Source organism: Boleophthalmus pectinirostris, unplaced genomic scaffold, assembly GCF_026225935.1.
Source record: "Boleophthalmus pectinirostris isolate CB_2022bp ecotype Guang Dong unplaced genomic scaffold, ASM2622593v1 HiC_scaffold_14, whole genome shotgun sequence".
Lineage (NCBI taxonomy): Eukaryota > Metazoa > Chordata > Actinopteri > Gobiiformes > Gobiidae > Boleophthalmus > Boleophthalmus pectinirostris.
Window position 1 is genome coordinate 27,143,748 of NW_026571047.1, and position 12,013 is coordinate 27,155,760.

The following is a 12,013-nucleotide window of genomic DNA, read 5'->3' on the forward strand; positions in this document are numbered from 1 at the left end:
GCTCTCGTAAGAAGCTGCAAATTATACTGTATTTTACTTTGTACACAGCCGGAAGTTCCCGTTATATTTCCCGTTGTCTTGACAGTTCCGTTTCCCCGTCGCTCCTCGGAACTCGGACTCTTTAGGACCCCGCGGAGCCGTTTGCCCGAAGCACATGGTCCCCACTCATAAGACAACACTTCTCTCCAGTAATTGCCTCGGAATTGATGTCATTCCAAGCGGGCTACCGAGCCGTGCCTTTCGCTTTCCTGCACGCTTTTTGTCCTCATTCAATTTTACGCACGGATTTTCTCTCGCCGGGACTGCTCCTTTTTCCTTCTGTGAATGAACTGTACAGCTGTTGTGCCCGGGATTTCCTTCGCAGATCGTATTTCAGGAAGAAGTCTTTTTATTTTTTTCTTTACAAGGGGGGTTTTACGCATCAGCTGTTGTCTGGACTCGGATTGTATGAAGTGAAGTGAAGGGAAGGAGGAAGACAGCGCGCGCTTTGGCCGGCTCGGTTTTACGCATAAGCTGGGCATCATGAAGCCCGCGAGTGCGAGTTTGAAGTTTGCGCTTTTGGCAGTTTTTTGTGCTTTGATTGTGTCTGCAAATGCACGTGACAGCGCGGGGGCCAAACGTACAACAGGTAAGACAATAAACTCACAATTAAGATTTCACTTTTTAGCGTTAATCTTTAGGAAATCGTGCACTTGTCAAATAAAATACGCTTAGAATATAATTTTATTTGACATTTTCTTGCACGTTTCATTCAGTTTACCTCCAAAATTGCAGTAATTGCTTATACTTACATTGTACTGATAAATAATTTTACGCAGGATGCCCTACCTTGACATTAATCTCTAAATTTATCTTCGAATTAGCGCAAAAATATAATTTAACGACGCACTACGTAACATTTCTGGTGGAGGATCTGCCACCTGCTGTTCTTGCTTATCCTTAAATATTCCATCGTGTGGCATTAATAAAGTTATTGATCTTTATAAAAACAAGCAAAACACTTCACCAGGCACAGTTACACGTCAGATCCGTGGAGAGGCGAGCTCATGCATAGTCAAAATGTGTGTTGCTCATGTTGTTGTACACCTGTTATTGGGTCATTACAACATGAGTCGGTTTAATGCCCTACTGTAAAACATTCCAAATAAAGCAATAACGTCTCCATGGAAACAAGCAGGTGGCAAAGTCTCCACCAGAAAAGTTACACACTGCATCTTTAATCATGAACAGTTGTACAGTCTGCTCCTGTCAATTTCTTGAGCATTGTGTTTGCAAATCATTTTAATGTTTGGAAATATTACCTCATTAAACGCTATGTAAACTTGCTTCTTAAAGGTGCATTGCGTAACATTTCTAGTAGAGGGTCTGCCTATCTATCACGAGGGAATTACAAGTCAGATCTGCGGAGAGTCGCCCCTAATCACAGAAGGAGCTACTGTATTTTTGAGCCATAGAAACGCTCGTAATGAATAAATGTTGAATGGAAATGTTTAAAGTCATAGCATGGAACTTCCCAAAAGCAATAACATCTCCACGGAAACAATCAAGTGGCAAAGTCTCCACCGGAAAAGTTTCACACTGCATCTTTAATCATGATCAGTTGTACAGTCTGCTCCCATGAAAAAATTCCTTGAGCTTTACGTTTTTGGAATAATTTTAATGTTTTGAAATAAACCCCATTCAGCTTCTTAAAGGTGCACTGCGTAACATTTCTCGTAGAGGGTCAGATCACAGCTCTACGCTTACGATTACAAGTCAGATCTGTGGAGAGTCACCCCCATTCACAGAAGAAATTACTGTATTTTTGAACAATAGAAACACCCTTAATGAGTAAACGTTAAATAATACCGACTCGAGCGTCCCCCTGGCTTGAAAGTCCCAGCTCAAGCGTCCCATTTTCTTGGCAGGAACGTCCCATTCCTCCCTCCGACGCCCTCTTCTCTCGGGCGGCACACGGGTACCTGCTGCGCCCGGGAGAGGGGATGTGTTGTACTGCGTTAGAAAATCAGCTTTCTATATCAGAATAAAATGAAATGTGAATGCAGCGAGACCAAATGTCAGGCCTGATTTGTCATTTTACTGATCTTTCCAAAGCGGCACACATTTTTTCACTATGTAATATCAATATAATCCTCATTTGCTCACGGAACTTTATTATGAAATCGTATTTTAAATCATTTTATAGCACCTGTAACTGTTGATTTGGGAAGAAAGATTAATTATTTTCTTACCTGCTGCCATAAACATAATTTGTAATCAGTGCAACACAAGAAACTTGCTACAGAATTTGTTCAAAAATCACTCAGAATGACTTAGGAAGGGCTTAACTAGGGATGTCCCGATCACATTTTTTTGCACAAGTCCGAGTCATTTGATTTTGAGCATCTGCCGATACCGAGTCTCGATCCGATACTTCTATAAAAAATATAAAATGAACTAAGAGCAAAGAATAAGATCCAGGATGTGTGCGGGATCAGATTGTGTTGATTTTATGTGTAGTATTTGAGCAGAACTTAGTGTGAAAAATCAAATGTCCAAAATTTTTATTCGATTATTAACTTTTCTAACCATGAACCATCATTGTTGAAAATCTTGACTTTTACCACAGTCTGGTCTTGGAATGTGTAACTTAATAAACTTAATGAATTGGACAAAACAGGAACCAGATCAGAATCAGATCAGACCTTGAGACTAGACTCTGCACAATCTAGAGATCTAGAGTTTATATATTTGATATTATATGGAAGCATGTGCATTACATTTGAAACATTTAGGCTCGTCTATGAAATACAAATAAAACAAAATCTCAAATAAAAACGAGATGACTTAAGCTCCACAGCCTGCGTTGAGATATATTATAACTTGCGTGTGTAATTAATACAAAATATAATGAAAACTAGGGATGGGCATTCGATGAAATTTTCTTAATCGATCGTCGAGAGAATTAACGATCGATTATCGATTAATCATTAACGTTTTTATATTAAAATGATCATCATTATTTTTACTATCTGCACTTCTAACCTGCATAAATAAATTCAACTTTACGACAAATAAACCCTAACCACTGTAGAGCCACATCAGCCCGTTTATTATAATGTGTTTAATTCAGTTTTGCTCAACTCTCACAGAAACGAAACTTAAAACCGCATGGCTAATTTGCATAAATTAAGCGAAGATAAAAATACAGCTCTTGTGCGCTGATGCGGTTCAACTTCTGTTGGATTAAAAGACATGACTCAGGTGAATACAGGTTAGTGTGACCATATTTGCGTTTGTCAAAACCAGGACACCGTACGGGGGGAGGGAGGTGGGGACTCGTCATCGACATTGAGCGACTCTCACCTGGTAAAACTTTTTCCCACTGGACACAGAAACATATGTTCCTGCTTTGTTCACTGTGCACATGGACTCACACTTGTCCCGACCGGAACGGAAAGTGTGGAATTTCTTGTACAAATCATCGTTAAATACGCATATGCACTTCAGCACGTTGCAGACTGACCGACTGTTTGTGTCTCGCTCCTTCTGAGTGCAGAGAGACACATGTACAGACCTGTTTGGTCAGGCTTCGCACAGCAACCTGCATTCGGTTTGTCGATTAAAATTTACGTAATCGATGAAATTCTTAATGATCAATTATCAATTAATCGACTAATCATGCCCATCCCTAATGAAAACATGCTTTTTTTTAATTTATTCATATGTATATAGATAAATAACTTTCATAAAATGTACAGTTGAGGGGGACTTTCCAGCTTGGGGGACTTTCTAGCTGGTTCCCGTTTAAAGTCACACCATGGAACTTCCCAGGCAAAGCATTAACATCTCCATGGAGACAAGCAAGTAACAGACCCTCCACCAGAAAAGTTGACTTTACATTTCTGATCTGCTTGGTGTTTTTGTGTACGCTCTAAAATAAAAGTTCATCCCCGCAGCAGTGATCCGAACAGTGGTGCGGGTCTTGTATAATTGATGATACTGGGAGCCTCTTTGGTAAACTATAGTAGGAGACGGCGTGTTTTTCGGGGGGTTTGAAGTGGGGTTTTTAAGACGCATCAAAAATACACACACGCTTGAATAAATGATGGGGTCTGGTGAAGTCATTCCGATGGCAAGTGTGTACAGAAAGTTCATTTTGTGTGTTTGTTTTGTAGGTTTTGTTGTAGAACGCAATTTCTACACTGAACTAGGAGCACTATGAAAAGAAGCACCGTGTAACTTTTTGGTTGGGGGTCCGTCACCTGCTTGTTTCTATGGAGATGTCATTGCTCATCCTGGAATATTCCACAGTACGACTTTAAACGGCTCTACCTTACATTTATTCGATTACAGGTGGATTTATAGCTCAAAAATACCTAGAAAAACAACATTCTGACTCTGAGCGGGGTCGCCTCTCCACAGATCTGACCTGTAACTTGGTCTGGTTTGGTCTCCATGATGATAGACATAACATCTCCTTGGAGAAAAGCATTTGACTGACCCTCGACCAGAAAAGTTACACAGTGCACCTTTAAACGCAGCAGGGAGAAGTGACAAAAAATCTAAAACAGGAGTCACATTTCAGAACATGTTTGTGCAGAGTCAGCAGGTTTTACTCAGAATGAGACTGGAGATTTTGTTGTTTGTGGAGAAAATTATGATACTTAAAAAACTGCAGACTTTGTGATTTGATAAATGCGTCCATTCAAATTACAGTTTTGATTTAAAGGGCCCATATTACGCTATTTTCTGATCTATGTTGTAATGTTGTTTCCTCATCACAAACAGGCCTGGAGTTGTGTTTTGTTTCATTCACAAATGTTTAACACGGAAACCCTGCATATTTAGGCCGAGTTTTTCTCTTAAACAGAATCTCAAACACTCTGTCCCACCTTGTGGCGTCACGTGGTGATGCAGGAAGTGCTCCACTAGGTTTTTAAACTCCATACACCTTCACTAGAATAACTTAGATCATAATTTTAGCCCTGGAATTGCCAATCTCTACTGAAACTACCGCTTCATGACATCACAAGGTGGAACAGGGCATTTTGAGCTTTGGAGATGTAGACAGACTAATAATAAAGGATGTTTCAAACGTGTGAATGAAACAAAACACAACTCCAGGTCTGTTTTTGTCATTATAACATAACTTGATTACCGTATGTTCCGCACTATTAGGAGCTCTGGATTATAAGACGCACTGTCATTAAATGGTCTATTTTCTAACTTTTTTCACAAATAAACCGCACCGGACTTTAAATGAAACACAACAGCTGGATGAGTCAGTGGTTTTGTTTGTTTGTGGCGTTCACGGTGACTCTGGGCTTTGTTCAGTTGTGGCGTGTAGGGAGGTGCTGTCTGGGATCGCTGGATTGTCGGCGTGTTCGCAGTGACTCAGTTGTTCAGTCGTGTCTAGAAGCGGCACATTGCACTCGCTTTTTCAGTTCGTTCCTCGTCGGCGTGGAGTGATGAGTGTGTCTGTGGGTGTTTGTCGCTGTGCGGTCGCTGTCTGCTCCGTGTGTGTTTGCGTGCGCTGTGGGTCGTGTGGCTTTGCAGTTTACTGAAGTCGTACTGGGACACTCGAGTAGATTCGTGTATAGGGCGCTCTGGATTGTGGGACGCGCAGTCGTTTTTTGATGGGGTTAGAGCAGGGGTGTCAAACTCATTTTGTTCCGGGGGCCGTATCCAACCTACTTTGATCCTAAAGGGGCCGGATCAGAAAACTCATGGTATGTATACCTTAAAAATAACAATAAGTTCAAATATTTTTGCAGGGAAACGCAAATCTATTACAGAAATCTTTTTTTAATTGATGAACACTTTGTTTTACAAAATATTATAATATTATGAACAACCTGAAACTTTAAGAAAAATACAATTTCAACACAATGTTTTCACATGAACATGTATGTAAATAGGAATAAGTCAGTTTTTCTTGGACAATCCTGCACTCAGCTCCACTTTTCTCATGTTGGACATTTTGTTGATGAGGGTGTCACGGTCAACAGTCAAAACGATCGTCCTTTAAGAGCGTTTGGAAAGAGACAAGTCTTCATTTGTGCTGCTCTGGTGGGAGGGGCCACGTACAGAGACGCTGGAGACGCTGCTATGATAAACACCACAGAAAATTTACACGATTTTAATAAAAAATATAATTAAAATATTTTAGAAGAAAATCAGCTGAGGGCCAGATTATAGATCTTGGAGGGCCGGATCTGGCCCCCGGGCCGTATGTTTGACACCTGTGGGTTAGAGGATAAGAGCGTGTCTAATAGCCCAAAAAATACTGTAATTTTTTGCATAATATAGGACCTTTAAATAACATCACCTTTATGCTTTAAGAGCTCACAAAAAAGCTAAGTCAGAAAAAACTGATATTATTATTAAATATACTAGCAAATTCATTTCATTTAAAATTCATTTGGATCATAATTTCAGCCCTGGAATTGCTCATCTCTACTGAACTAGAAGTAAAAAGGAGCTGTTAACTTGAAAACTTAAGATTCATGACATCACAAGGTGGAACAGAGCATTTTGAGCTTTGGAGATGTAAACAGACTAATAATTAAGGATTTCTCAAACATGTGAATGAAACAAAACTCAACTCCAGGTCTGTTTTTGATGAGAAAACAACATTATAACATATGGCTTAAAGCTCACAAGAGTCAATTTTTTATTTATATCAAGTGGCTCAAATTTAAAGGTGCAATATGTAACTTTTTTGATACGGGTCCCTCCAACTGTTTGTCTCCTTCAGGATGTCATTGCTTTACTTGGAATGTTTCACAGTATAGCTTTAAACATACCTGCCCTACATTTTTTCAGTACAGGAGTTTACAGTTGAACATTCAAACAATGAATTCTTACTATGAGCTGGATCGCCTCTCCACAGATCTGACCTGTAACTTGGCCTCTTGGAGTTATGACCTATATAGTTTGGTACTTTTTTAGCACTTGTTTTGGGACAGTGCATGAAAAAAAAAAAAAAAAATCTTGGCAAGTTCATATTTTACAAAACCCACCAGGAATGCAGTGCTTCATTTTGCGTTTTTCTTTATTTCTTAGTTGTCTTGCCAAAAGCTGGTTTAGGGATCATGCCTGTCTCATGAACTCTTGCTTTTCCTGGAAGATTACACAATAGGGCATTAATCATATCTGTCTCGCATCTATTCCATTAAAGGTGCTTTTAAAGGGCCCATGTTACGCTATTTTCTGATCTATGTTGCAGAGGTGGGGACTTGCGAGTCGTGGACTTGAGTCAGACTTGAGTCACTATGTTTAAGACTTGAGACTTGACTTGATAAAATGGACTAAGGCTTGCGACTCGACTTGGACTTGAAGGTCAGTGACTTGGGACTTGAGCCTTGTGACTTGAGAAGACTTGATGCTTAGACTAGTTGACAAAATAACTGTTATTAAACACTCTTAAATCTTAATTCTTTCCGTTTTGACCGTAATAATTCGCACTCTTGTGAAGATATTTAAAAAGGAAATATTTGCATTTCTACAACTTTTATATAAATACACATGTACTGTGACTTTTTAAGAATAATTTGGTTTAGAAATTATATAAATTGCAAAAATCTAAGGTTGTTACTTTGGTTTAAAGACTTGAAATGACTTGACACTCAAAGCAGATGACTTGGACTTGACTTGGAGTTATGGGCCAGTGACTCGAGACTCGACTTGGACTGACCTGTCTTTGACTTGGGACTTGAGTCGGACTTGAGGTCAAAAACTGGAGACTTACTTGAGACTCGCAGAACGATGACTTGGTCCCACCTCTGGTGTTTCCTCATCAAAAACAGACCTGGAGTTGTGTTTTGCTTTCATTCACACATTTATCGCACAAACCCTGCATGTTTAGGCTCTCAAACTGAAAACTGTTCCACCTTGTGATGTCATGGGGTGATACAGGAAGTGCTCCACTGTGTTTTTAAATTCCATACACCTTCACTAGAATCATTTGGATAATTTCATCTCTGGATTTACCCATTTCTACTGAACTAAAGTTAAAAATGTAGCTTTTAACCTGAAAACTACCACGTCATGACATCACAAGGTGGAACAGAGCATTTTGAGCTTTTACAACATTATAACCTGACTTAAATCTCACAAGAGTCAATTTTGTGTAATATCGGACCTTTAAATAATGCAATGGAGACGTGTATTCTTACTCTGCCTTGACAGATTTGATGTGTAACTTGGCCTGATTGCGTCACCTTCTCGTTTCCCTGGAGATAGATATACTGTGGAACATTCCAGGCGATCAATAACATCGCCATGGAGACAACTGGTGGCTAACGCTCCAAGAGAAAAGTTACACAGTGTGCCTTTTAACACAATTACAAGCCTTTTAGATTGTGAGAAATCAGTATAGCTTTAAAGATGCGCTCTTTAACTTTTCTGGGAGGGGGTCCGCCACCTGCTTGACTCCATGTTTTTTCCTGAAATGTTCTACAGTATGGCATTTAATTTAACCGTTAATTTAATCTCCATGGAGACAAGCAGGTCACATCACCAGGCCAAGTCACAGGTCAGATCTGTGGAGAAATGAACCTTCTCGGAGAAATAATGCATGTTTTTTGTGGCCGTTTTGAGAAGCAGAAACACCTGTAATTGAATAAACACAAGATATATTTGTTTAATGTTTAATAAAGCAATGATATCACCATGGAGACGAGCAAATGGCGAAGTTACACACTGCACCTTTAAACCGCCCTGTGTATTCCACATGCAGATTCTGACATTTCGCCATTAAATCCTTGGGAGTGAATTAACTAGAACATGTGAAATCTACACCTGAAGCATAAGGAATATTTTAATTATTATTTATATATTTTTCTGCATATGTGCGCCCGATATCATTGGCCCCTTGAATTCGACCTTGTGCCGCGGCCTCCCCCGGGCTCTCGTTAAAACCATCAAACCCAGTTCAGCCGCGAATCCAGTGAAGACGAGAAAATAGGCCACAAGTCCAAACCTGGTCATTCCGTGGGCGGATAGAGATGAATGGAGAGACACAGGGAGTGGAGAGAAAGAAGGATGGATGGATGAAGGGAAGAAAGAAAGAAAGAGGTAGAGACAAGGGAGAGAGAGAATGAACAAGAATGTGCAAAGAGGTTTAGTGTAGGGTCTCACAACAGAAACAATACAGTAAGGAAGATCAAATTAAGTGGCTAAATTTTAAAGGTGCAATAAATAATTTCTTCCAACTGCTTGTCTCCATGGGGATGTTATTGCTTTATCAAGAATGTTCCGCTGTCTTGCAAGTTTTATTCATTTACAGGTGTTTACAGTTATCTTCAAAATACATTCAAACATTTAATTCGAGCTGTTTAATGTCATACTGTGGAACATTCTAGACACAGCAATGACATCTCCATAGAAACAAGCAGATTAACACGTTTAAATTTTAACCAGCAAATCGAAAAGGTGAACATTTTTAAAGCAAAACAAAACAACGAAATATGTCTTACGCCGCGTGAAAACCGCTGACGTTCTGAAAAGCGATTCTTGTTTTTCTTTGTCACTTCGTATTTCAGTCTTTTGTCAATTCCTCTGGACGTTTTTAAAAAAATGTGAACTTTGAACAGACTGCCATTATTTAAAACAAATCTCCATCTAATCGCAACGAGATCCTTTCCCCCCCAAACGGTCCGGCCCCGGTTGACGTTGACATCTGAGCCGAAGTGTTGCGGAGCAGGGAGAGGGCGCAGTGGGGCTGTGGTGCTGAGGTGACCCGTGACCCCTCTGGCTGCGACAATCCTCAGAGAAAGTCCAGAGCGCCGGTCGGGTTACGGTTTTGGGCGGGTGATGAAGAGTTTTGAAGAGGTTTGGGTTTAGGTCAAATGAGTCCAGTACAGAGGAGAGAAGGAGATGAATGTACGAGATGTGAGGTCAGGACACGCTGGAGGCTGTGGGGGAAACTGAAAGAAGCAAGAACAGCAATAATTCTGGAACATGTACTGGAAAAAACATATAAATACTTTAAAATAATACTACTAAAGTTTTACCTATGACTACTACTACTACTACTAATGCTGCTACTACAGGTTGCACTGAACAGAGTATGCTGCTATATTACAATACAATTCTACTACAACTTCTTCTGTCTACTATTACTACTACTACTACTACTACTACTACTACTACTACTACTACTACTACTGCTACTACTACTACTACTACTTCTGCTACTACAGGTTGCACTGAACAGAGTATGCTGCTATATTACAATACAATTCTACTACAACCTCTTCTGTCTACTATTACTACTACTACTACTACTACTACTACTACTACTGTCTACTACTACTACTACTACTACTACTACTACTACTACTACTACTACTACTACTACTACTACTACTGTTACTACTACTACTGCTTCTGCTACTACAGGTTGCACTGAACAGAGTATGCTGCTATATTACAATACAATTCTACTACTACTACTACTACTTCTTCTGTCTACTACTACTACTACTACTACTACTACTACTACAACTTCTTCTGACTACTACTACTACTACTACTACTACTACTACTACTACTACTACTACTACTACTACTACTACTACTACTACTACTACTACTACTACTACTACTACTACTACTACTACTACTACTACTACTACTACTACTACTACTTCTTACTGACTACTACTACTACTACTACTACTACTACTACTACTACTACTACTACTACTACTACTACTACTACTACTACTACTACTACTACTACTACTACTTCTGCTACTACAGGTTGCACTGAACAGAGTATGCTGCTATATTACAATACAATTCTACTACAACCTCTTCTGTCTACTATTACTACTACTACTACTAGTACTACTGCTACTATTACTACTACTACTACTACTACTACTATGATACACAGAAAAAATAATATTTAGAGTACCAGTAGAAAAAAGTATACTTTTTTCAGAGTATGCCGCTACCATATAACAAGCAATTACTAATTACAATTCTACTATACTACTACTACTATTACTATTACTACTACTGCTACTATACACTGTAAAATAATAGTCAAAGTAACAGTAGAAAAAAGTATATTCTAGTTTACATTGAACAGAGTATGCTGCTACCATAGAACAATAAGCAGTTACTAATAGTACAATACTACTACTACTACTACTACCTCTAATCGCTATTACTGCTACCTACTGCTACTATTACTACTACTATGACCCATACTATGAATAGTACAACTACTACTAACTAAACCCCAATCATTATAAGTCCAAACTGATTCTACTATCACTACTACTACTCCTCCTACTACTGCTAGTAAAGTACTACGACTACTAAAGTTTTACTACTACTAAAGTACTACTACAACTACTATTACTACTACTACTACTCCCTTGTAAAATGGTCAAAGTAACAATATAAACAATTTATTTGCAAGCTGCTACCTTATAATGATACACACAGAAGAAGAAGTACTGCAATAATGTATAAAGTATAAATACTGCAAAATAATGTAAGAGGTAAGAGTGGGAAAATGTAGGCCTGTATTGTAATTTCAAAATACTCTTTCTTCTATGATAAGAAATAGGACAGGATTCACAGGGTGCCTCGGAATGTGATACGATGCTGCACACTGTGGTCCCGAGATACATGTATTATACATAAATAACACATGATATTCTGTAATATTTTAAATATAACGTACATTTTACCAAAGTATTTAATCTTTAAACCGCAGCACATACACTTACTTTACATTCACCAGTAACAACAAATTTAGAAAAGTAACAACAAAACCGTAGTGCAGCCACAACTTTTTGTAAAATGTATCTACTACTACTACTACTACTACTACTACTACTACTATTACTACTACTATTACTACTACTACTACTATGGCTATTACTGCTCCAGCTAAAACTTGATAACTGAGCAGCTGGGCCCTTCTTCGTTCCAGAATCCTGAAGTATGCAGAACCAGATCAGAGTGTGAAAAATCTCCATCCAAACTTGAGACGGTTCAACCGCAGCCA

General features: G+C 39.0%; 1 protein-coding gene across 1 annotated transcript in view; it reads left to right on the top strand.

Annotated features, from left to right (window-relative positions):
• Window positions 1-522: 522 nt before the first annotated feature.
• The window catches only part of LOC110163799 (disintegrin and metalloproteinase domain-containing protein 12-like), a 333,462-nt gene continuing 321,971 nt past the window's right edge, over window positions 523-12,013 (top strand). The window contains exon 1 of the mRNA XM_055149921.1: window positions 523-628. Coding sequence (XP_055005896.1) covers window positions 523-628 — 106 coding nt within the window. The remainder of the gene's footprint in view (window positions 629-12,013) is intronic.